This window comes from Thecamonas trahens, assembly GCF_000142905.1.
Source record: "Thecamonas trahens ATCC 50062 unplaced genomic scaffold supercont1.1, whole genome shotgun sequence".
Taxonomy (NCBI): domain Eukaryota; order Apusomonadida; family Apusomonadidae; genus Thecamonas; species Thecamonas trahens.
Window position 1 is genome coordinate 605,628 of NW_013657679.1, and position 23,763 is coordinate 629,390.

At 65.8% G+C, this 23,763-nt stretch overlaps 11 protein-coding genes across 11 annotated transcripts; 4 read left to right on the forward strand and 7 right to left on the reverse strand.

Annotated features, from left to right (window-relative positions):
• Window positions 1-297: 297 nt before the first annotated feature.
• On the forward strand, window positions 298-2,523 carry AMSG_00277 (uncharacterized protein; the record flags this gene model as incomplete). The annotated part of the gene is made up of 1 exon (XM_013907680.1): window positions 298-2,523. One exon carries the CDS (start codon window positions 298-300, stop codon window positions 2,521-2,523), a length of 2,226 nt encoding a protein of 741 aa, XP_013763134.1.
• A 97-nt stretch (window positions 2,524-2,620) lies between these two features.
• AMSG_00278 (uncharacterized protein) lies at window positions 2,621-3,188 on the reverse strand (the record flags this gene model as incomplete). Its single annotated transcript, XM_013907681.1, has 2 exons — window positions 2,621-2,669; window positions 2,728-3,188. 2 exons carry the CDS (start codon window positions 3,186-3,188, stop codon window positions 2,621-2,623), a joined length of 510 nt encoding a protein of 169 aa, XP_013763135.1.
• A 760-nt stretch (window positions 3,189-3,948) lies between these two features.
• AMSG_00279 (translation initiation factor IF-3) lies at window positions 3,949-4,779 on the forward strand (the record flags this gene model as incomplete). The annotated part of the gene is made up of 1 exon (XM_013907682.1): window positions 3,949-4,779. The coding sequence occupies one exon, from the start codon at window positions 3,949-3,951 to the stop codon at window positions 4,744-4,746; it is 798 nt and encodes a 265-aa protein (XP_013763136.1). The 3' UTR covers window positions 4,747-4,779.
• Window positions 4,780-4,834: 55 nt separating this feature from the next.
• AMSG_00280 (uncharacterized protein) lies at window positions 4,835-6,825 on the reverse strand (the record flags this gene model as incomplete). The annotated part of the gene is made up of 2 exons (XM_013907683.1): window positions 6,748-6,825; window positions 4,835-5,668 (listed from the first exon to the last, which is right to left on the reverse strand). Exons 1-2 carry the CDS (start codon window positions 6,790-6,792, stop codon window positions 4,835-4,837), a joined length of 879 nt encoding a protein of 292 aa, XP_013763137.1. The 5' UTR covers window positions 6,793-6,825.
• A 614-nt stretch (window positions 6,826-7,439) lies between these two features.
• Window positions 7,440-9,135, forward strand: AMSG_00281 (uncharacterized protein; the record flags this gene model as incomplete). Its single annotated transcript, XM_013907684.1, has 2 exons — window positions 7,440-7,520; window positions 7,665-9,135. The coding sequence occupies 2 exons, from the start codon at window positions 7,440-7,442 to the stop codon at window positions 9,009-9,011; spliced, it is 1,428 nt and encodes a 475-aa protein (XP_013763138.1). The 3' UTR covers window positions 9,012-9,135.
• Window positions 8,803-15,196, reverse strand: AMSG_00282 (uncharacterized protein; the record flags this gene model as incomplete). Its single annotated transcript, XM_013907685.1, has 3 exons — window positions 8,803-10,761; window positions 11,271-12,677; window positions 12,734-15,196. 3 exons carry the CDS (start codon window positions 15,194-15,196, stop codon window positions 9,436-9,438), a joined length of 5,196 nt encoding a protein of 1,731 aa, XP_013763139.1. The 3' UTR covers window positions 8,803-9,435.
• A 188-nt stretch (window positions 15,197-15,384) lies between these two features.
• Window positions 15,385-16,060, reverse strand: AMSG_00283 (S-phase kinase-associated protein 1). The gene has a single exon (XM_013907686.1). The coding sequence runs from the start codon at window positions 16,043-16,045 to the stop codon at window positions 15,533-15,535; it is 513 nt and encodes a 170-aa protein (XP_013763140.1). The 5' UTR covers window positions 16,046-16,060; the 3' UTR covers window positions 15,385-15,532.
• Window positions 16,061-17,356: 1,296 nt separating this feature from the next.
• Window positions 17,357-19,463, forward strand: AMSG_00284 (ion transporter; the record flags this gene model as incomplete). Its single annotated transcript, XM_013907687.1, has 2 exons — window positions 17,357-17,480; window positions 17,607-19,463. The coding sequence occupies 2 exons, from the start codon at window positions 17,357-17,359 to the stop codon at window positions 19,046-19,048; spliced, it is 1,566 nt and encodes a 521-aa protein (XP_013763141.1). The 3' UTR covers window positions 19,049-19,463.
• AMSG_00285 (transcriptional regulator) lies at window positions 19,037-20,184 on the reverse strand. Its single transcript, XM_013907688.1, has one exon. It carries the CDS (start codon window positions 20,156-20,158, stop codon window positions 19,058-19,060), a length of 1,101 nt encoding a protein of 366 aa, XP_013763142.1. The 5' UTR covers window positions 20,159-20,184; the 3' UTR covers window positions 19,037-19,057.
• A 637-nt stretch (window positions 20,185-20,821) lies between these two features.
• AMSG_11598 (uncharacterized protein) lies at window positions 20,822-21,469 on the reverse strand. Its single transcript, XM_013907742.1, has one exon. It carries the CDS (start codon window positions 21,258-21,260, stop codon window positions 20,862-20,864), a length of 399 nt encoding a protein of 132 aa, XP_013763196.1. The 5' UTR covers window positions 21,261-21,469; the 3' UTR covers window positions 20,822-20,861.
• Window positions 21,470-21,626: 157 nt separating this feature from the next.
• AMSG_00287 (uncharacterized protein) lies at window positions 21,627-23,635 on the reverse strand (the record flags this gene model as incomplete). The annotated part of the gene is made up of 1 exon (XM_013907689.1): window positions 21,627-23,635. Exon 1 carries the CDS (start codon window positions 23,472-23,474, stop codon window positions 21,627-21,629), a length of 1,848 nt encoding a protein of 615 aa, XP_013763143.1. The 5' UTR covers window positions 23,475-23,635.
• Window positions 23,636-23,763: the final 128 nt, after the last annotated feature.

The following is a 23,763-nucleotide window of genomic DNA, read 5'->3' on the forward strand; positions in this document are numbered from 1 at the left end:
TCCCTCCCCCTCCCTCCCCTCCCTCCTCCCTCCACACACACCGTACCCGGTTCCCGAAGAGCACGTGGTGACCGTCCCGTCCCCCCCACCCACCCACCCCCCTCCCCCCACCCCCACCCCCCCACCACACACACATTGCCACCTCACTCCCCTTCCCACCCTTCCATGGGTGCGTCCGAGTCCCGCGTGGCACTACGTGGCGCTGTGGTGGCTCTACTTACCCATGCCCGCCCACAGCCGAACAAGCTCCCTGCCAGCCCGGTGCCGTCGCCGCCTGGCGCCGCCAGTAAGGGATCCATGCCCACCCTGCTCGCTGCCTGTGACTCGCGGGCGGACGTCTTTGCCATGCTCACTCCGCCAGAGACACGCGAGTTGAAGGATCACGCTCCACATGTCCTCGCTGGCATGCTGGCCGCCAGTGTCGAGGTCCTCCTGGCCACACAGCTGGCCATGGTCCCGCTCGATCGCCTGGTGGCCCTCCTGGTCTCCTCCTGGGGCATGGATGCTGATGTGGCCGAGGCTGCGCTGGTGGCCGGTTCTGGATTGGCTGAAGCGGCTGGTCCGCCGGCTCGCGGTGCGCTGATGGCTTCACTGGCGCTGATTGCGCGCATCGTCCCGCTGCTGTACGAGGACGGCCGCGACGAGCTCGCGTCGCGCATCCTGTGGCGGGCCCGGTTCGGCACGCCGCTGGACGGCGTGCGGAGCTCGGGCGAAAGTGATGGCGGTCGCGGCAGCAGCGAGGAGGCTGGCATTCCCGGCGTGCTCGACGACTCGGACTGGGTCGAGCCGCCGGTCCCGTTTGGGGTTGTCCTCATCCACGCTCTTCTCGCTGCGGCGTTTGTGCCCGGTCTCGGTGCGCCGGCTTGCGCCGAGGTCGAGGCCGAGGCGTATACAGCGTGGCTGGAGGCGTGTGGCCCTGCTGCTGGACCCGACGCTGATGCCACCGTTGAAGCTGTCGGCGAGGCGCTGGCGTGGGGGAATGGGCTCGCGGCCGAGGCCGACGAGGTGCTCGAGCTCCGGCGTGGAGTGCTCGACGCCGTGCTGGCGCTCAGCTCGGCGTCGCTCTACACCTCTTCGTCTGCACTGTTCCACGTCGAAAACTTGGTGCTCCGGCAGCTGGCGTCGCCGCATGCTGGCCGGCTCACGCGGGAGCTGGTAGTCTCGGTCTACAACGTGGTGGCATGCCGCGGGCCGGCACTGACCGGCTCGTGGTCGCTCGGCTCGCTGGTCACGTCAGCGCAACTGACCCAGATGTCGGCTAGTCCGGAGCGGGCTATGCTGCGGGCAGGTATGGGCATGCTAGCGCTGCTCCTCGGCTACCTGCCGCGGGAGGACGTAGCTGCGGTCCACGGGCCCGACGCCGAGGTCGGTGTCCACTCGGGCGCTGCTGATCCGGTGCGACACAACCAGGTGCGGAAGGAGGCGAGCCGGGTGCTAGCTGGCGATGCGCAGCTGGCAGACGCGCTCCTCGCCAGTCTTGTCAACATTGTGCACGTCTCGGCGTGGTGCGGGCTCGGCGAGTGGACCATGTTTGAGCAGGCGTTGTTCCTTCTGTGGCACTCGCTCGAGGCTTCGCCGCCGCTGGCGCTTCGGCTGGTGGAGGCAAGCACGACTGTGTGTGCGCTTGTGGAGGCGCTGGCGTCGCTGCTTCTCGCAGCACGGTCGCACGTCGACCACCACGGGCTCATCCACGTCGGCGCCTTTGTCCTGCTCCGGCTCTCTGCCGAGCGCGGCTTTGGCGTAGCGCTCAACACGCCGTACGCCGGTGAGCTCCCGCTGGCGCTGCCTGCCTTTGACGGCACCTACGCGGATGTGCTTGTTCTCACCGTCCACACGCTTGTCCTCAGCCGCAACTCTGACATCGATCGGGTCCGTGGCACGCTCTTTACTCTCCTCGTCAACGTCTCACCATATCTACGCGGGCTCTCGGCCACGGCGGCGTCGCTTCTGGTGGCGCTGGTGGTTGGCCTCGCTAAGCCGTCGCGGATGCTGGGCAGCCGAGCCGGGCCAGCCGATGTCATGCTCCTCCTCGAGCTCTTTGCCAACATGGTGCAGTACCAGTTTGATGCCAATGGGGCGGTTGTCCACGCTCTGCTCGACGCCGAGGCACCGCTGGAGGTGCTGGCGGCGAGCATCGAGCCACCGGTCCATCCGCCTGTGCCTCAGGTGGCCGGGAGCAATGCACACTTCCGGGCGGCGTGGAAAGATAGCATGCTCATTCCGCTCAGCATTGTGCTGCAGACAATCAAGGCGATGGCGCCGTGGGTGGCCGAGTATGTGGCTGCAACCGGGAATGCGGATCCGGGCGCGATCCGCGACCTGCTGCAGGCGTCGACAGTCGTGGGCCTGCTCCCGCCTCCGCAGCCAATCATGGTCCGCCGCTACCGTCGGTCAGAGCGCAACGACCTGTGGCTTGCGCGGTTCCTCTGGTCGGTCCTCTTTCTTGCTGCCGACGACCCGCCGATGTTTATGGGCTCAATTATCCGCCTCTTCCGCTACTTTCCCAAGACCTCTGGGTTCTAGCTGTTTGTCGGGGCCTCGGGCTTCCACACCTTTGAATGAAACAGCTCGGGCGCGAGATTGCCCGAGACCAGCTGGACGTCGGTGACAATGCCGTCGGTCAGCTCAAGTGGAACAAAGTGGTCGATGACGGCGTCGATGCGCGCGTTCTCGCCAGAGAGCGAGACTGCAAGCAGTGTGTGTGTCGGCAGGAGCGGGCCTTGGTACAGTTTGCCCTTCAGATCCAGTTGGACTAGGGCATGCTCCGGGTACTCGCTGCTCGCACGCTCCGGATCCGGCCGCTCGGCCTTGAACTTGCCTAGCACGCCGGCGTCGCCCGTTAGTGTGAGCTTGGTATCGGCGATCTGGCACATGATGACTGGCGAGCTCTTGAGCTTGCCAAACTCCAGCGATGCCGTCGACGGCATCTCCTTCTTGCCCCGCTTCTTTGGGGTGCCCTTTGCCACCGTCGCCGCCACCGTCATTCCTTCCTTGTCACCGCCACCCGCCGTCAGCGATGCCTGCGATGCCTGCGAAGGTGGCAATGGCGACTCGTCGTCGCCGTCATCGTTCTCCACAACTGCCTTGTCCGCCGGGGCAGGCGCCGCCCTAGCCTTGGGCTTGGCCGGCGCCTTCTTGGCCGATGCCTTCTTGGCCGGCGCCTTCTTGGCCGGCGCTTTCTTGGCCATACTCGTTTTGGCCTTCTTCTTGGGCCGCCGAGCCAGAAAGTCGTCCTCATCGCTGTCCCATGCGCTGCCGCCGCTGCCGCTGCCGCCACCGCCGCCACTGCCACCACTGCCACTGCCGTCACTGGGTGCAAAGCCCTCCGAGTCACTCCCGCCTCCACCCTCGCCGTCGGACAGGTCAGCCAGGAGAGTTGCTGCCGCCGCCGCTGAAGCCCGTCGTCTGCGCTTCACCATGGTTGTCGTCAAGTGTCGGGCCGCGGACCAGGTGCTGTGGGGGGGGGAGGTGAGAGAGAGATGACTCATCGGTGAGATCGGAGCGAGGCAGGGGAGGGGGGTGGGGATGTGCGGGATACACACGGGAGAAGGGGCGGCTGGAGGCGTTTTGTGCTTGTGGGTGCTCTCTGCAAAGGTTGAGAGTTGACAAGACAAAGTTGCATGCGATCAGTGATCAACATGAACTTTTTTTGGATGTTCTCTTTCTTTGCACCTTGATCTCTTCCCAAGTGCTCCATCGCACACATCATGGGCCGATCCCCCCTCCCTGTCCCTCTCCCTCTCCTTCTCCCCCCTCTCCCCCCCTCTGAAGTCCACTCTCCTTTCCTCCCACCATTCTCTCCCATGCACCCCCCCCCCCCCACGTACGAGCGATCCGCGTGTCCGATCCGTCCGTCAACGCGGCACTGGCAGGAGAGGGCGAGCCGGTCTGGACGTGGCCTGTGGAGGTGCTAGGCACACACCACTCGGAGCACTCGCCACTGGAGGCATGTTCCGGCTGCTTGGGTCTTCGACTTCGCGGACGGTGATGGGCGCGGGCCTGGCGCGGGCCGGGCTGAGCGGGGCGCGGGCGTATGCGGCTGGCCGGCGGCGCGGTGGCGGCGGCGGACGCGGACGTGGGCGTGGTCGCGGGCGCGGGCGTGGGCGTGGTCGTGGGCGCGGTGGCGGCGGGATGGGGCGCGGTGGCGGCGGGATGGGGCGCGGCGGTGGCGGCGGTGGCGGCAGCGATGTGCGGCGGAGCGGGTCGGACGTACTGCCGTATCGGGTCAATGACGAGGTGGAGGCGGCGGAGGTCCGGCTCATCGACGGCGAGGGCGAGAACCGCGGAGTTGTCCCGCTGAGCGAGGCTGTGGAGGTTGCGGCTGCGGCCGGGCTGGATCTTGTCGAAGTGGCGCCGAACGCCAAGCCGCCGGTCTGCAAGGTGGTCTCGTTTTCGGAGCTCGTGGCGGCCGAAGTCCGCAAGGCTCGCGAGGTGGCCAAGGCGGCCAAGGAGGCCAAGGCGGCGAGCTCGGGCGCCGGGCTCAAGGAGATGCGGCTCACGTCGACGATCGACGACCATGATCTGTCGACCAAGATGCGCAAGATGCAGGGCTTTCTGGAGAAGGGCGCGCGTCTCAAGGTGACGGTCCAGTACCGCAAGCCAGCGCGACTGTACGATCCGGCGCCGCTGGAGGCCAAGCTGGAGGAGGTGACCGAGGCGCTGGCCGAGTTTGGCGCGCCCGACGGCTCGCTGCGGAAAGAGGGACGTAACCGGGCCATGTACTTTGCGCCCAAGGGCTCATCGTGAGCAAAGCAGTGTAAAGACGATTCGTTAACACGGTGTAACCGGCATACAAGGCGTGTTACTGGAGTGTGTGGGCTGTCTTGGAGCGCATCTATCGGGTCTGCATCATCTCGGGGCTCCCGGGAGTAACAGCGATGGCCGGGGAGCCGCTGGCGACAATGCCACGGGGAACAGGCGGGCGGGAGGTGACAGCACCCGACGGATGGCGGATGACGGCGGATGTTGCGGACATGGAGGCTCTGCTGGGAAAGTCGGCGCGCGAGAGCTGGTCATCTGTGAGCGACGGGGCAGTGGGCGGTGGGATGACGACGTAGTGCTTGTGCGCGACGAGCCAGGATGCAAGCGGGTGAAGAGCAAGGAGGGCAAACGCGGTGTAGACGCCGAGGCGGGCGAGGGTGGCACGGAGGCGCTCGCGGTTGTCGCTGCAACTCTCGGGCGAGTCGATGGCGAGGTCGCAGCGAGTGTTGGTCACGTTGAGCTCTGAGGCGTGGGCAACAAAGAAAAACGAGCCGACAAGGCCCAGCCCAATCGAGGCAGCAAAGAAGACACAGACGGCGATGAACATGCCCTTGTGCTCTTCGGCGGGCTCGGGCGAACCCAGACTCGAGGACTGTACCATGCCGCCGGCACTTGTTGCGATCGACACGCCCGATGCGATGTTGGACATGCCCGTGGCGAGGGATTGGATGCGGAACTCTTCGCTGACGGCAGGTGGATGCGAGTCGAAGCGTTGCATGCTAAAGGTGGGCCCATCGCCATCGGTATCATTCTCGACAGACTTGCTAGCCTTGCTAGCCTTGTGGACGACAAAGCCGCCGATGGCGAGGACGAACACTTGGAGGGCGTAGAACCACGGCGAATCGGCCGTGTCGTGGCGCGGGTGCTCAGTTGCGGCTGATGATGCGAGCAGTGCGAGGCAGCAGACCTACCACGAGCGAACGAGAGACAGAGAGAGAGAGAGAGAGAGAGAGCGGGCGAGATGGCGAGAGAGAGAGAGAGAGAGAGAGAGAGACAGAGAGCGAACGAGAGACAGAGAGAGAGCGGGCGAGCGGGCGAGATAGCGGGCGAGCAGGCGAGCAGGCGAGATAGCGGGCGAGCAGGCGAGCAGGCGAGAGAGAGAGAGACAGAGAGAGAGAGAGAGAGAGAGACAGAGAGAGAGAGAGAGAGAGAGAGAGAGAGAGAGATGGAAGTAAGTAGCAGCCGATTGCGCCTTGTCTGACTCGCCCCAGCCCCACCCCTTACACCCCTTCCTCCCTCCCTCCCTCCCTCCCTCCCTCCCTCCCTCCCTCCCTCCTCCCCTCCCTTCCCCTCTCCCCTCCCTCCCTCCTCTCCCTTCCCCTCTCCCCTCCCCCGCCTCCACCTGCGTACCAACTGCAAGGCCAAAGCTATGCCAATAAGCACATTGTTATCCATGCCGAGACCACTCCTGGCCCCACAGCGAAGCCGAGTCGGGTGACTGGCCCTTTGTCTAGCCATGCCTGGCCAAGGCGGTTGGCAGGGAACGGCGATGTGGCGCCAGCCGAGCACACACTGCGTCAACCACCACCACCATCACCACCACCACCACCATCACCACCACTACCACCATCACCATCACCATCACCATCATCGGCATTGGCATCGGCCTCCTCATCTCGGCAGCGCTCGTCGGCGCCGCCGTTGCTACCGGCTTGGTCGTCCACAAGCGGCGCGAGAGCAGGCTGAGCAATGATGGCTCTGTCGCCATGCCTGCTGCCAGCACAACCACAGACAGTGCCGGTGACTCTGGGCTCGCCGCCATCTGGGCTCGATAAGGCCGAGCTCCGTAGTCGCGTCTCGCACAACAGCTGAAAGTTACATGGTGCTGCTCTTCCCGACCTCACTTGATCCCACCACCACCACCGCCACCACCATCATCATCATCATCATCATCACCATCTCCCATCCCCATCCCCATACAGAGGATTTCGCTATCACTCCCTCCTCTCCCTTCCCCTCTCCCCTCCCCCGCCTCCACCTGCGTACCAACTGCAAGGCCAAAGCTATGCCAATAAGCACATTGTTATCCATGCCGAGACCACTCCTGGCCCCACAGCGAAGCCGAGTCGGGTGACTGGCCCTTTGTCTAGCCATGCCTGGCCAAGGCGGTTGGCAGGGAACGGCGATGTGGCGCCAGCCGAGCACACACTGCGTCAACCACCACCACCATCACCACCACCACCACCATCACCACCACTACCACCATCACCATCACCATCACCATCATCGGCATTGGCATCGGCCTCCTCATCTCGGCAGCGCTCGTCGGCGCCGCCGTTGCTACCGGCTTGGTCGTCCACAAGCGGCGCGAGAGCAGGCTGAGCAATGATGGCTCTGTCGCCATGCCTGCTGCCAGCACAACCACAGACAGTGCCGGTGACTCTGGGCTCGCCGCCATCTGGGCTCGATAAGGCCGAGCTCCGTAGTCGCGTCTCGCACAACAGCTGAAAGTTACATGGTGCTGCTCTTCCCGACCTCACTTGATCCCACCACCACCACCGCCACCACCATCATCATCATCATCATCATCACCATCTCCCATCCCCATCCCCATCCCCATCCCCATCCCCATCCCCATCCCCATCACCTCCTACACCCGTCCACCCCAACCAAAGGCGAGTCAGTCACAGGCCACCTCTCCCCCACCCCACTCCCCCCCCCCCCCCCCTACCCCCACCATGCCCCCACCCACATCACTACCTCAGTCTGCACCTGAAGCAGAGATATCCGCCTTTGAGGCTGTGGCAAAGCTCGACGCGGTCGGCCTCCGCAGGGCCTTCCACGAGAGGCGAGGTGGGCAGGGTCAGACGGGCAAGACGAGCAAGACGGAGACGACGGCGACGAGGGTCAAGAAGGGCGGAAGGGGGTACTGGGCGGGCGTGCGGACTCGGTGCGAGAGGGAGGAGAGCCTGCTGCATGTGGCCATTCGGCATGTCGACAACGATGGAGTGTATCCGCTCATTCTCGACTATCTGCTGGCGGAGGACGTCGATCTCGATGCCGTCACCGCTCTCGGCGACACTCCGCTACACTACGCTGTCGCCTACGCCAAGCCCATGGTTGTCAAGTGGCTGCTTGTTCACGGCGTTGATGTGTGGATCCGCAATGCGCTCGGCGAGCTGGCCGTCGATCTCTCGGTCAAGCTCGCCTCGCGCGAGTCGGGCATCGACAACGTCCGCCAGGAGGTCACCGGCCTCTTGCAGATGTGGATGCCCGAGGACAAGACCACGCTTGTCCGCCTCGCTGCCCAGTGGAAAGACTACCTCTTTGCTACACGCTCGCGTGCTATGGCATCGCTCTGGTCGGCAGCGCTCCTTGCTCTCCGCGAGTACGACTTCTTCCGCTTTTCTGCTGCCGTCGACTCGGGCCTCGACGTCAACGAAGCTCGCGACGAGACAGGCTTGACCTTGCTCATGGCTGCTGCCCGCGCCGGCGCCTTGCGCTGCGTCACGTTTTTGCTTGAGCGTGGTGCCTCGACTGGACGGACCGACGCCGACGGCCGCACCGCCCTCCACTTTGCCATCCAACCGGCTGCCACCGACGAGCACGTCGCTGTCGTCGCCGCCCTCCTCGATGCCGGCGCGTCACCGCTCGTCTGCGATGCTGTTCTCTGTGACGATGGCACGAAAAGCGGCGCCACCCCGCTTGCCGCTGCTCTTGCGCTCCGCGACACTCGCCCGCTCGACCGCATTGCTTCTCTTCTCAGCGATGCCGAGCGCGCCGCTGCCCGCCCGGCCGGAGGCAGCTCGCTGGCCTCGGCGCGCGGCCTTGGCCGCTCCGGTAAGCGCAACACTCCCCGGTCCAAGAGGTCCAAGCGTGCGAAGCGGAGCACGCGAGGGAAGCGCAACGTCAGCCCACGGCGACGGGTCCTCTCCCCGCACCACACGGCAAAGTCATGCCGGCGGCGGCGACGGCGCAAGCGCGGTGTGGCCAAGCCGCGACCGACCGCCGCCGCCCTCCCGCCTCGGCCCAAGCGCCGCACCGCACTCGATGCCATGGACGACGAGCTGTATGAGCAGTCGATCAAGGACAAGTTCAGCATCGGAGATCGAGTGGTTTACAAGGGCAACAAGGCGACGGTGAGGTATGTCGGCCGCCCGCTGTTTGCTGACGGCGTCTGGGTTGGCCTGGCGCTCGATGAGCCGCGCGGCCGGCACCATGGCGTTGTTGATGGCAAGCAGTACTTTCGCGCCAATGTCAACTGTGGCATTTTTGCCCAGCCAGCTGCTGTGGTCCGGCTAGCGAGCTAAACATAGCCGGAGAGATCGCCGGCTGACGGCGACATGATACGCAGCGCGTCCGAGGCGAGGACTGATGCCGAAGAGACGTTGAGCAGGCCCGAGTCGTCACACGACAGCACATCGCTCCTCGACAGCGACGCTTCGACCGAAGCCGGCGAGTCACCGGTGGCGGCGGCGCGGGCTGCCTGCCGACGCGCGAGCTCAGCTTGCAGCGCCCCGGCGGCTGGCTTGGCTGGCGTTGCCGCCTCGGAGCTGGATGCAAAGTGAAGGATAGCCTCGGTCTCGCCGCGGACCAGCGGCGAGCGGAGCGCCGTCTCGGCTGCGGTTGTGCCGCGCCACGACATGGCCTGATGCCGCTTGACTAGATCGAGTACCACGTTTTCCATAAAGTCGAGCTCGATGTCAACTCGCGCGGCGTCCTCCATCGACGCCGTCAGCGACTGGTGCAAGTCGACAAGCTGCGCCATCGAGACGTAGAGCAGCTTGCGATACAGGATTGCGGCCCGCGCGCCCTCAATCTCGCCCGACTCAAGAGCCGTCGCCAGCAGCGAGCGCAGCTCCTGAAGCGTCGAGTACCCTTGCCGGGTCCGGGCGTGGAACTTGAGCTGCGGACAGTACTCCTCAAACAGCACGTTGAAGAACCGCCAGTGCTTGTGGACGACCTTGAGCAGCTGGCTTTGCGCCTTTTTGGTGACCAGCTCGGCGTGGACGTTGCGGTAGACCGGAACAAACGAGTAGCACCATGCAGCCTGGACGTCAGCCAGGCCGTGGCACATGGCGCGGAAGCCCTTGACGTCAACCAGGCTCTGTCGTGCCGTGTCAGAGTGCAGCAGCGCATCAGCCCAAGCCGACTCGAGCCCCCGGGAGCCGCAGTCACTGCTGCACGCACTCCGAGCTCGTCGAGCACTGCCCCAAACTGCGCCCGCGACACGGTGCCCGGCAGCGCGTTGGCAGCCGAGTGAACGTTGGCAAAGGCGTGGAAGGCTTCCGGCACCCGCTTGCGAAAGGCCGAGACAAGGAGAATAAACTCCTCCACAAGCATAAAGAGGAACTCGTGGAGCCGGACCTTGCGAAAGACGTAGCTCGCCGGGATGCCGCGGTTGTGCGCGAGCCAGGTAGAAGACCGCGTGACGGCAATGTCATCCTCGGTGGCCTCCCGCGCCCGCGCCTCGACCCGCGCCCAGAATGGGGCAGCCGCCGCAGCTGACCGCTCACCCAGAACCCGCTCAGCGACTGCGCGTGCCCGCAGCAGACACACATACTGCTTACCGGACGTCCGCTGCGAGGGGCGAAAGTAGGCGATGCCGACCTGGAGCTCCACGGCGAGCTGCCGCGCCTCCAGGTACTTGTCCAGCGCCTTGACCGACCACACCTCTTCCATAAACTTAGCAAAGGTGTCGATCTCGAGGTTACCCTTGCGAAAGTGCTGCGCCGTGACAATGACTGCGCCCAGATTGCGCGAGACCAGCGTCGACGTTCCGTACTTGGACTTGAGGAACCGGTACACAAACTCGGGCAGCGTGGCGTGCGGCAGCGACGCCTTGTCCAGCAGCGCGTCCGCAACAGCCTTGTCGGCGTACACCTTGCGCACAATTCGCAGGAGCCAGTGCAGATGTTTGGGCGTCTGGTTGAGGTTCTGCGCGAAAATCTCCACAAGCATCCGGTTGCGGGCTCGGAACCGCCGCAGCCGCTTGCGCGCCGTCTTGGACTTGAGCGGCGATAGCCGGCTCGCAACCCGCGCCCACGGGGAGGCGCCAGACTGACGTTGTTCGCGTGTGAGTAGATGAGTAAAACAAAAAGGGGGGGAGGGGGGAGGCAGGCACGTAGACAACGGAATCGGAGGGAAGATAGGGAATGTGAGTCCTGCACGCTGCAACGCCGACGACGTCTTGGCGACAAGCGCCAAGAGTGCGAGGGCGAGCAGAAGAGCACCAGGCTCGCCCGCGGTGGAACGCACTGCCGCCACAAGGACAGCATGCTCGCGGGCTCGGCTGGGCTCGGCAGGGACGGCGTCGCGCCTGCCTCCGGGAAGCCCAACGCAAAACGCGCAGCCGCCCGATCAAGCGGGCGGCAACGGGCTCCACGATGGAGGACAGGCGCGCATTAATATACCACGGTCATGACTCAGAGTCGCTCCAACCCACAGTACGCGGTACTGCGCACGACTGCGCGCAAGCGCGCAGTCGTAATGGAGGCCACCTTAAGAACCATGGAGAAAGGGAGGGGGAGGTGAGGAGAAACGTTAGGGAAAAGGACATAAGGGCGTACCTTGCGACGGGAATGGCGTGGCTGCTCGCGCGGGGTCTGCGGCGAGGCGGCAGTCTCGCTGTCGGCGGCCGGCGATTCTGTGGCGGCTTCGGGATTGGGTGACCTGCGACGGCGTCGCTTGCGTCGGCTTGACGGGGTGCCCTGATCGCCGGCGTCACCGCGCGGCGATTGCGGCGGATGCGCAGCGGCGGCAGTGGACAGGGGCTGGCTTGAGGCGGACGAATCCTCCACGGACGTGTCCATCTCGACGGCTTCGGTCTCGGCGAGCACTGAGAGCGGATTGAGCGACTCGAGCTGAGCGGCGAGGGCGTCGTCGTCGTCGTCATCGTCGTCGTCGTCGTCGGCTTCACCGGCAAGACGGACCGCCTTGCTGATCTGGTGGTCGGCAAGGTACTCTGTGACCCGGGTCTTAAACGACTTTTCGTTGACCTCCTCGTCCGGGTTGGGGTGCTCCCACTGGACGCCGACGTCGACGGTGGCGCGGCGGGCGGCCGAGTCGGCGTCTGGCCCGGACCGGGGCTTGCGGCGGGCGACGCTGGCACCCGAGCCTCTGCGGCGGCGATTCCCGCCGCGGATCGAGCCACGGCGGGGCGAGCTCGTCGGCGAGCCGACAGCGGCTGCTGTTGCTGCTTCAGCGGCCGTAGCCTTGGCCGCTGCCTTGGCCTTGTCGTCGGCAATCATCTGCTTTTCCTCGAGCCAAGACTCGATGTGGCACTGGACCGAGACTGAGACACTGTCGGGCTTGCCGCCGCCAGACGGCGTCTGGGTTGCCATGTCGCGTGCGAGACCGAGCATCCGCTTCTTGTTGACGGTCCGGCTCCTACCGGCCGACTTGGCAGTGGACGGCGTGGTCGAGTCGCGGCCGTCGCTAGCCAGCGACGCGTCGCTGTCCGACGCCAATGCCGATGATGTGGAGAGGCGGCGGGTCTGGGTCTCGCGCTGACGGGTGGCTGGCTTGGCGAGGACGGCTACGTCGGCGGTCTCAATGTCATACCGCGCCATGCGAGCGTCGAGCCGCTGCTGGGCCGGCGACTTGCGCGAGCCGCTTGAAGAGGCCTTGGTGTCCGAGCTACCGCGGGAGCGGCGGAGCCTCGTCCGCGACTTTGACCGCCGCGGCTGCGGATCGAGCGCGGGGTGAGTGGGCGAGCCGGGTTCGACCATTGACGCTCGGCGGGTGGTCGAAGGAACAGCAAGTGAGGCCGAGGGGCGAAGACCGACTGCGTCTGCGCCGGAGACCGACTGCTGGACGCGGACTGCGAGCGACGAGACCTTGGCAACCTTGGCACGGAGGGCATGAACCTGGGCGTCACCGAGCTGGCGGACGTCGGTGGCCGCCGTCGAAGTCAGTAGTGCATGGGCCGATGAGACGACCGACTCGGCAGCTGCGGCGTATGCGTCTGGGTCTTCCTTGGGTCGAGCATGAGCAGCTCGCGATGGCGCTGCTGCAGCTGGGTGGATGCTACCGCAAGCTGCATGCGGCTTGACGGCGGTGTCGAGTCATTGCCCGATGCCGGCGATGTCTCGGGCGATGTCTCGGGCAATGTCTCAGGTGATAGAGGCGTGGCAGCTGTCGCGGGCTGTGGTGGAGGCTTGGACTCGGCCAGCTGGGCGAGGCTGGGAATGATTGAGGACGTCAGAGTGGCGACGAGCTCGTCGGTGGCCTGGGTCATCTTGGCCGGCAGCTGGTCGTCGTCGTCGTCGTGCCACGAGTGAATGGTGGTGTCGCCCGAGGCAGCACGTTGGAGCTGCGGCGGAGGGGCGGGCGAGGCTGGGGCGGATCGGGCGAAGCGGGGCAGATCGCGCGACGACGATGCGGCGAGGTGGGTGTTCGACGAAGAGGTGGCGGCGTCACGCACAAGTTCGAGGCCTGACGGCTGGCGGGTGGCAAAGGAAAAGTCTCTGCGGAGACGCGGGGGCGGGGCGTGGTGGTCGCTGTCAAAGGCGACGTCCTCGGCGGCGATGAGCGAACACTGGACAGCGGTGGAGACGGATGTGGTCAGCATGCCCGACGAGGCAGCTGGGTGGAGCGAAGCTGTCGACGATGAGGCGGCAAGGATGGCGCCCATGCCCGACATAAGCATCTCGGGCGGGGTCTGGACAGCCACGGAAGTGGAGGTCTCGACTTGTGGGAGTGAGGCGTGGCGCGAGAGGTAGCGGTCCTTGAGTGACTCTGTCCGAGGGAGCGTGGGGCCTTCCGGGCCGAGGATGTCGGCGGCGGCGGCGTCTTCGGGCGACTCACCGTCGCCGTAGGCGACGGCTTCGCGGACCCTGCGGGCGACGGCGCGCAGTTTCTGGACAATGTACTCATCCATGTTGTCGACGTCTTCAAAGCGGGCGAGCTCGAAGAGCTGCAGCCAGTTGTCGTCGTTCTGGACGAGGCCCTTGACCAAGATGGCGTCGTGATCGACGTCGTCGACGGGCGGAAGAACAACCTGGGCGCCCATGGGCTTGTCCATCTCGACGGTGCGCGCGCGTGCGCGTGCGGCAAACTCACCGAGGACCTCGAGCGAGTCAAAGGTGCGCCGGTAGAACGCTTTGGACTCGTTGATGGCCTCGACACGGGCGGCGAGCTCCTCGTTGAGAACTGCGGCGGGCGTGCCGGCGCGCGAGGGGTCGGCGGAAGCTGCGGCCTTCTCGCAAAGGATGCGCTGACGGGCAAACTCTTCTTTGTCCGCGACGAGGCGGGCGATGTGAGAGCGGAGCTCTTCGGCGTCGTCTTCGGAGAGCAGCTGGGTGCGAAAGTCGACGTAGCCGGCCTCTGTCTGGACAGACACGGAGGTGGCCGAGTCTCTGACGGCGGCGGCAGCGGCGAGCTGGGCGGTGGCATCTGCGAGCTCGTCTTTGAGCTTGTTGAGAGCTTCACGGGCGGCCTGAACCGCGTCGAAGTTTGCATCGCGCTCGGCCTCGAGCGTGGCGAGCTGGGCGCGGAGGGCGCGGAGCTCGGGAGGCTCTGTGGTAGTGATGCGGACGAGGGAGGTTTCAGCGGCTTCGACCCGGGCGCGAAGCGCGAGAGCGGCCTCGCGCTCAGTAGCCAGGGCCAGCTCGGTGCGCATGAGCTCGGCCTCTTTGGCCTCTTCGAGAGCGGCGTACTTTGCTGCACGGGCGGCGTCGCGGGCGGCCTCTCCAGAGACGAGCGCAGCGTGAGCGGCGGCGAGGGCAACATTGCGGTTGCGGAGGTCGGCGACCTCGGTCTCGAGGGCGGCGTGGAGCGACGAGGTGCCTGTGAAGAGAGAGACGTAGCGGTTGCGAACGCGCTCGAGGAGGACGCCGCGTTCGGCGCAGTGGACGTGGACCTGGCGGACGATTTCGGAGAAGACAATGTCCCACACCTCCATCTCGGCGTACACTTCCGAGGGAGGGCGGTCGGCTGCTGCTGTGTTTGGGAGCCGGTCGAGCATAGCGTCCAGGACCGAGGTGAGGTGGAGGACTTCAGCCCGCGACGACGGCGCTGAAGTGGGGAAGGCCAGAATGGAGGTACCAAGAGCGTTGATCTCGTCCTCGACCGGCGAGTAGAGGTGGAACTCTTCCGGAATGCGCGACTTTGGGGGCGGGAGCGCAGGAGGCGGGGCGGGGGCGGCGGTCACGCCCGAGTGGCCCGGTCCGGCTGGCTTGGACGGCCAGCTGGCGCGTTCGCGGGCAGCCTCGCGCTCGACAAGAGCAGTGATGACAGCCATGTTGCGCGAGGCTTTGAACCTGCGGCGGTGAGCCGGGAGCGGCGGGTGCGAGGGCCCCGGATGGGAGGGCGGGACCGGGAGTGGGCCCTGGCCAGCGGACGCTGCGTGTTCGTCGGCCTCGTCAGCGAGCTGGGTGCGAGCATGCGGGAGGAGGACGGGGAGGACGGCCGACGGGGTGAGGAGCGGCGAGGAGAGCGGCGGGGAGAGCGGCTGCCGCTGCGGGGTAGTGTCCAGCGGTGGGAGGGTGGTCATGGGTTCAGGTGGCAGTGGGGAAGGGGCCCCGGTCCCAAGCAGCGGGGGTGGCGACGTGAGGTGTTTGCACCGGGATGGCGAATTATGTATGCAGAGGGGGAGGGGGAAAAGGAGCGACGGTGGTGCGGGGAGGGTTTGGAGGAGCCGTTTGATGCGGGTGCCAGGATGCAGAGGAGGGGAGGGGGAAGTGTGTGGAATGGGTGATGTGGCGGGTTGGGGCGGGTTAGGGAGGATGGGGGGAGGGGGCGCTCACCATGAGCGCGGTCGCCGGCCAGGAGGCAGCAGGGTGAGGGGAAATGGGAGAGTGGAGAGATGGCTCGGTCTCGCGCCGGCGAGTTACTTGCCGGTGGAGCCGGCCTCCTCGCACCACTCGTTCTCCTTGCGGACCTGTTCCTCCTCCTCGGGGGTAAAGTCGTTCTTGATGTTGAAGGTCTGGCGGATCTGCTCCGGCGACTTGCCCTTGATCATGTTGGCCACGGTCTTGCAGCAGAGGTCGAGGAGACCCTTGATGTCGAGGTAGTTGGCGGCGAGGATGAGCTCAAAGAGCACGGTCTGCTCCACCTTGCAAAAGTCGGCATCCCAGGGGGTGATGTCGTCGGTGCGGCGGGTGCGGGCGTCATCGTCCTCGGGCGGAGGCGGGTCGTCCTTGTGATGGGTGCACCACTCGACAACCTTGGTGAGGATGGCGTGGGTGACGTTGGCGAGCGGAATGCCGTTCTCCAATTGGTCCTTGGCAAGGTCGTCCAGAGTGTTCTGCAGAGTCTGCGACTTGCGGACAATGTCCTCCGGCACCTCAATCGTGTGGCCGTCCGAGGAGATCAGCTTCACCATGTCGTGGTCGCCAGACATCGTTTCTCGTCGCCCTGTGGGTGGTTGGGAAGGGGAAGGGGGTGTGAGTGACACAATCGGGTGGTTGGTTGGCGAGTTGGCGGCTTGGGCAAAAAAATGCCATCCACTTTCAAGCCACAGGCGGCGACTCGACGAGCCAGTTTGGGGGCCCAAGCCGGCGCATACGGCGTTGTTTGAGGCGCGGATGGAGACTGGTAGCAAGAGCACGACACCCGCCTCCTTCCAGGCATGGTCGCCACACAAAAGGGCGGCGGGTCGGTGCAATACACAAAATGTTCCACGCCATGGCGGCTGGCAAGCGCCACTCGGCCGACCGGCGGCCGGCGACCGCAGGATTCTGGTTCCTGCCGCACAAGCGGCCCCGTCGCGAGGGGTCGCAGGCACGCCTAAACGGGTACTCGAGGCCACAGGGACACCACCAAAGAGCAGAGCGAGTGCAGAAACGGTAGGTCACACGATGGTTACCGCCGTTGAGCGACTGGAGCTACGATACGCTCACCATGGCGGTTGGCAGAGCTCTCAGAGGGGTCGGCCGAAGGGTGGGGGGAGGCTTCCTCTGCGACAAAAAAACGCCATATGCCGCCGAGTGGAAGGTTGTGGGGACGAGACGGGGGCGGGGGCGGCTGGGGCGACACTAGCTCCTGGCGCTTCCACAAACCGCCGCAGCGCTTGGGTAGCAACAAGAAAAACAACAGACGAGCCGAGTGCATAAGCTCGAGCAAGGACGGGCTTTCACAAGGCGGTGTGAGGCTGTGGGGAGGAAGAGCTGCGGCGTCTGACGGGATGGTGCAAGGGTGCAGCGCTTGGTGGCTGGCGTTGTCGCTACGCGTGTCACCCAAATTCTGCGCCGAGTTGGAACGGGGGGGAGGGAGGGAGGGGGGGACTCTACACACCGAGGCATGTATAGTATTGCCACGGCGAACACGATGCGGGTAGAAGAGCAGGTACCAGGAGCAAGGCAAGAATGCAGCTGTTTAGGGTATGGGTCATATGATGGAGAGGCAAAACATGGCCAAGGTGTGTTGGTTGCATGACGTACCGAAATGGAGTGGTGTGTGAGGAAACGAGGTCATAAACGAGCGACCATTGGGAATCGTTCGTTGGGAGGTTGAGGAAGCTAAGAACCATTGAGAGTCAGTCATACCATCAAATGCGACAGGGGTGAGGGTGGGGCGGGGGGGGCGGTGGTTGGCTGGTTGGCTGGGCAGGTGGGCAGGTGGGCAGGCGGCGGGCAGACATCGGCACATCGCTCTGACAAGGAGAAGGAGCGGCGCGAGTGGGAGGAGAGACAGGTGAGGCTCCTTGTGAGGGATGTCGACCGACTCGTTAGACTCGTTCAACTCGTCTGTGGGTGATGCCTGGTCGGCGTATGCCAAGGACAAGGCCGAGGACGCGGCGAGGCGGCGGGCCAAAGCCAGGGCCAAGGAGCGGTCGAGTATGGCGCGCTCGCGGGCAGCACACGCGGCAGTGGGCATGGAGAGAGGCGGCGAGGGAGGGCGGAGCCGTAGAGGGCCAGCGAGATCTGGTGCGGGCATGTACGGGGCTGGAAAGGGCGGGCTAGGCAAGCGGGCAGGCGGTGGCGTGAGCGGCGGAGCTGCAGGCGGCGGCGGCGGCGCTGGCGGGATGGGCTACGCCGGGGTGCTCTCGTCGGAGGGATCGTTCTCGTCGCGCGGTGGCGGAGGAGTGTTTGGCGCCGATCCGCTCTCATCGGATGCATGGAGCCGGCGGTCGTCTGTGGCGTCTGCGGCGTCTGCGATCTCGTCTGCAGGCGCCGAGTCTGCCGACTCGATGTTTGCCGGCGTTGCCGACCGTGCGCGGTTCTTCCTCTTTGCCTCGTCATGGCGACGGTTCTGCCACCGAATTGTGACGTCGACGGCGTTCAAGACGGTGATCTTTGCAGTCATTATCCTCAACACGCTCATTATCTCGCTGCAGACCTCGCGGCAGGTCCGGTTTGCCACGGCATGGTACTTTGCCATGATCGACTCGGTCTTTCTCGGCATTTACACCCTCGAGCTCTTGCTCAAGCTCTACGTCTTCCGACTCAAGTACTTTCGGTCAGGATGGAACTGGCTCGACGCGGTCATTGTGGTCCTCTCATACCTTGAGTACGTCCAGTTTCTGGTCGTCTCGTTCTCGACGATCAACCCGCGCATTTTCCGGCTGCTGCGCATTTTCCGGGCCTTCCGGGCGCTGCGGGCGCTCCGAGTCTTGCGGACGATTTCGTTCCTCAAGCACCTGCAGATCATTGTGTCGACGCTGCTGTCGTCCATTCCTGCGCTCGGCTCGACGGTCCTCATTCTCGGCCTTGTCCTCTACACCTTTGCCATCATCGGACGCTCGCTCTACGGCGAGATCTATCCGCGGCGGTTTGGCACCCTGGGGCGGGCCTTCTTCTCACTCTTCCAGCTCATCACGCTCGACGACTGGTTCGAGTTCTACGACACCATCAAGGACCGCGACCCGACGGTCCTCATCTTTCTCCTCGTTTTTATCGTGCTCGAGGCCTTTGTCCTCCTCAACCTCGTCATTGCCGTCCTTGTCTCGAATCTGACCGAGGCGTCCAAGGCTACCTCGCGGTTTTACCGCAAGAAGCGGCGGGCGCGTCGGGCGGCCATTGCTGATGCGGTCCAGGGCGGCGCAGCGGGCGCCGCTGTCGCCGCCGCCACCGACCCGGCCGATGGCGATCCGCTGGCGGCTGCGGCTGCGGCTGCGGCTGCAGGCGCCGCCGCCGGCGCGCTCGCCCACCGAACGGCGTCGCGGCACTCATCGCACGCCTCGTTGCTCGGTGCCGCCGATCCGTTTCCGCTCACCGATGGCCGCGACCTCAACGCGTACTACCCGTCGCTGGCGGTCCCGCTCCGCGACAAGCAGCTGATGTCGCACTTTTTCCAGCTAGCAGCCTCGCTCGAGCACAACCTCGATGTCTACCAATCGCAGCAGCGGTCGCTTGATGACCTAGTTGATCTCGGCGAAGAAGTCGAAGATGAGGTCGGGCTGTAGCCTTCCGCTTTATTGCGCCGGCGTGTACTCAAAGACACCGCTGGCGACGGCGTCGCCGCTCGGCACGGTCCACACGTGCTCAGCAGCGCCGATGTACCCGGGGCTTGGCTCGACACGAAGCACAAGCGGCGCGTTTTGTGGGACGGCCAGCTCGCCGGCCCACACGCCGGTGATCATCGAGCGCGAGAGCTCTGTCCACGGGCCGGCCGCGCTTGGCGCGGCGTAAACGGCGGCAGCGGCGGTGAAGGGCTCGTTGGGCGCGCCGCCGAGCAGCTCGACCCGGGCAGCAGCCGGCGAGGTGCGGTCAATGCGAATCGTGGCGGCCTGGGTGTAGACATAGGTCGGAACGGCGATGTTGCCGAAACAGCTCGCCATGAGCCGGTCCATAAAGGCGTCGGTGTAGTCGGCAAAGGTGAGGATGGCCTGATCGTCGAATGGAGTCGGCTGCAGGTTGGCGATTACCATACGCGGGCCGAGGTCCAGATGCTCAAACATGTACGTGTGGAGCGAGGAGCCGAGGACGATGACGAGGTCAGCCACAGCGAGGGCGTCGCAGGCGGCTTTGAGCGGGCCGTACGGCACAGTCTCCCCGTAGCGGACGCCGAGCCGCTTGAGCCGTCCGCCGCACGCGGCGTCGTCGCACCGGCGCTTCATCGGCGGCACAATGACGGATCGGCGGTAGCGAGCGCCGCACCGGAGGCAGTCCTCGACGTACGCGTTGCCAAAGAGCTCAGCAAGTGCAGTTGGCGGCGTGCCGGCGCGAGCGTGCAGGTTGTCGTGGTTCGAGGTGACAACCATGTTGACCCGGGTGCGATCCGGCGCACTGGCGAGCGCTGCCAGCGCGCGATGCGCGTACGTTGGCATGGCGTAGTCAAGCTTGTGTTCCTGCACACCGAGCACGCCTGTCTTGCGCAGTCCCGAGTCGCCCTCAAAGTCCGGCACCGATGCCGAGGTCGAGATGCCCGCTCCGGTGAGAAAGACAATGTTGCGCGCGTTGGCGACGACGTCGACAAGACGGGTGTACTTGGCCTCGAGCACGTCGTCGGTCTCGCGGGCTTCGCGCTTGACCATCGGTCGGCTGCTAGAGAGTGATGGAGCGGATGATGACATGCTTGGGCGGAGGAAGGCGGTGTGTGTGACCGCAATGGACTGGCAGCAATGCCCCGCTCTGCTAGGTTTTGGTGGTGCGGGCCTGCGAAGGAATGGCTCGGGCTTGCGAAGGAATTCGGGTTTGGAAGAATTGGCGCGCGTGCTCGCTCAGTTGGCGGCAGAGCGGGCGTGGCACTTGACGGCAGGCACATGGCTGGACGCAACAGAGGCACCACGCGGCGGGGACCTTCAGGAGGGCTCAGCCGCGGAGGCTCCAGCAACGAGACGGTGCCGTCGGGGACTATGCTGCGCGAGTCGGAGCGTCTGGCCGAAGAGGCCAAGGCCATGGAGGAGCGGTTGGCGGCGCTGCGGAACGCTTTGGCGCGCGACAAGGAGGAGCGGGTCCGGAGGAGCCAGGCGGCGCTGGAGCGAGCGTCTGAGGCGCCGCGGGGGACGGTCGACTCGATCTGGCGCCATGGCTCCAAGCATGGTCCACTTGGCGCCCATGGCGAGGTGGTGCGGGCGGATGCGGCGAAGCGGATGCAGCGCGGGAAGGCAGTCGGGAAGGGGAAGGGCACAGGGAAGAGCAAGGTCTCGACTCTGTATGGGGCAAACAAGACGTGGGCACCGCTGGGTGGAAGTGACGACAATGTCGCGGCGGCGGAGCAGGCGTCCGAGCCTGTGGCGGAGCAGGCACCGGAAGCGAAGACTGGATCAGATCTGCTCAAGGCGCTTGATGCGTGGCCAGTGACGGCACCCAGGCCGGTGGTGGCTCCGGCACCAGTCCCGATGACGGCGCCGGCGCCGGTCCCGATGGCGGCGCCGGTCCATCCTGGGGCAGAGAACCCGTTGTTGCGCGGGAGCTATGATGAGCAGGCGGCAGCGGCCGAGTTTCAGGATGCCGTCCGCGAGTGGCGGGCCGGGCGGGCAGGCGCGGCTGGGGAAGGAGGTGGAACCCATCCGCTGCTCCAGGGCAGTTACGACGAACGCGCAGCAGCGGCAGATTTCCAGGACGCTGTTCGTGAGTGGCGGGCCGGCCGGACAGGCTCGGCTGGGGAAGCAACAGCGACAACAACGGCGACAGTACCGGCGACAGCGACGGCGACAGCGACAGCACCAGCATCACCCAATCCGCTGCTTCAGGGCTCGTACGACGAGCAGGCGGCGGCGGCCGAGTTCCAGGCAGCGGTCCAGCAGTGGCGGGCTGGGCGCGGCGCAACAGCTGGAGGTCCGGACCGTGAAAACAGCGGCGAGCAGGGAGCGAGCTCGAGTAGCGCGACGATCGTGACAAGCTCGACTAGCACCGGAACAGCAGCGCCGCCACTGCGACAGAGCAATGCCCAGGCCAGGAGCGCCGGCTCGGGGCCTAGGACTTACTACCAGAAGCTTCTGGCCAAGCAGCGCGCCAAGGAGCTGGCGGCGCTACAGGTGGAGGTCGAGGAGCTCAAGGCGGCTGGGCGGCTGGCGTGAGTGCGGCGACGGACGAGAGCTACGGGTCGAGGCTCCGCCAGACCCAAGTGGCAAAGTACGGATCGTCCTCGCACTCGACAGCCGCTTTGAGCCAGGCCGGGACCTCGGCGACGATGTGGGTGAGCTGCGAGGTCCGCGCGAGCGCGGCGTGAAAGACCTCGAGTCCGTAGCGGGTACTCGGGTGCGGATGGACAACAAGCGCAAGACCGCCAGGCGTGAGGAGTGAGGCGAGGACAGCAGCCGTGCCTGCGCCAGTCTGGGCGTCGTAAACGGGATCGGCAGCGAGAACGAGGTCAAAGGCGGCGACTGACGACGGCGACGACCAAGCAGCAGCCTCGGTCGCCCACGAGCTCGAGTCCCACGCGAGCGGGAGTGAGGCTACAACTTCATCGGTCGGTCGCGAAAGATACAGGTTGACGTCGAGCCACTCGGCCGGAGCGCCGGGAAGCGTGGTGGCAACCAGTGCCGCCGGCTGGCAGTGCGCGGCAACGAGCGAGACGAGGCCGCAGCCGGATCCCAGCTCGAGGACGGTGCGGTTGAGGACCAGCGAGGGGTTGGCGTGGACAATGCGCGCGAGGATGACCGCGGGCGCGGAGCCGACACGCAGCCAGCGCGGCGCGGCCTCGGGAACAGCGCAAGCGCGGGCGCCTGCTGAGCTCCGCCGCGACGAGGCGCCAGAGCTTCGCCGCGGCGAGCCAGAGCTCTCGCTCAGCTCGCTGAGGAGCTCGTCAGACTCGGCCGGCGCAACAAGGCTCAGTGGCTTGTGACGGGCGGCGCGAAACGGGATGAGTAGCCGGAGATCCAGCTGACGCCCAGGTGTGCTCGACGAGAGTGCAAACGGGCGCTCGCCGTGGCGCATGTGGACAAGGCCAAGCGACGACGAGGTGAGCGACGACGGGTTGAAGAATCCGGTCCCAGCACCAGGCGCCAGCTGGCACGCAGTCAGCTGCTCCACAAGCGCCTCCAGCTCGGATGGGTGCAGCGAGTCGTCGATGACGTGGCGAAGATAAGAGCCAAACAAGCCCGAGTCACCGATGGTCCCGAGGTTAGCGGCGTCGGAGCGCGAGGCCGTCACCGCCGACGCGGCCTCCTCGACCTGGCTCAGCATGGCCTCGAGGTTGGCGACCGAGAACCGCTTGCTGGCCCCACACAGGCGCGCGCCGCGCGGATTCAGCAGCCCGCCATCGCCAGCATCGTCGAGCGTGAGCTCGAGCGCGTACACCGAGGCCCGGGCCGACCGGTTGATGGCGTCGTCAAGAGCCTCGCTTGAGCCCAGTGGCGGAGCCGCCGAGGTCTCGTCGCCAGCCGACAAGCCGCTGTCCGATGCCGAGTCTGTACTTGCGTTGGAGCCAAAATTGCCCGCAGCGGCGAGCAGAAACGATGGCAGGTGGACCACAAAGCCGGCAGGGAGGCGGAGCCAGCGGTTTGCGGCTGTGGGCGGGGAGGCTTGCTCATCAACAAAGGCCGGAATAGTGTGCGGGGCGTCGACCTCCGCCATTGATTCGGGGCTCCAGTTCTGGGCACTCCAGATCTCGTGGAGAGGCACGTGGCGGAATACAAATCGCATGACGTGGGCTGTGGCGAGGAGGCCGGCCCACTCGTGGCCCGAGCCCGTGTCGGACGGCTCGATGTCGGGCAGCGGCTCGACAACGAGCACGCTCAACTGGCGGGCACGACGCTCGATCGATTGCGGGCCCTCACCGGCAAGCAGGGCGAGGATAGGCAGAGCGCCGGCGTCGAGGACCGCGGATCGGGCCTGGGGATAGGCCTCACACAAGCGAATGAGAGCCTCCATGACGCCGTTGGCCAGGTACTCGTCACCGAGCATGGAATCGAGGGCCAAGAGCTGGACAAGGAGTGCAGCCATATCTGCCACAGCATCCAGGCGAGCATCCAGTACTTCTTCACACACATCGTCGGCTTTCGAGGAACGAGAGCTCGTGCCGACACTCCTCGGCGTGGAGAGGAGCAAGCACGCCTTGCCCACGGCCGAGACAAGAGCATTACGGGTGGTAGGGAGAGAGGGCGAGGTGGTGAGAGCAAGAAGGGCAGCCTCCTCCAGGGCGTCCACAGCAGCAGCAAAGCCGCCGCGAACAACTGCCGTCATTCCTACGAGGTAAGGGGGTGGGGGGGGGTGAGGGAGGTGGGGGGGGGGG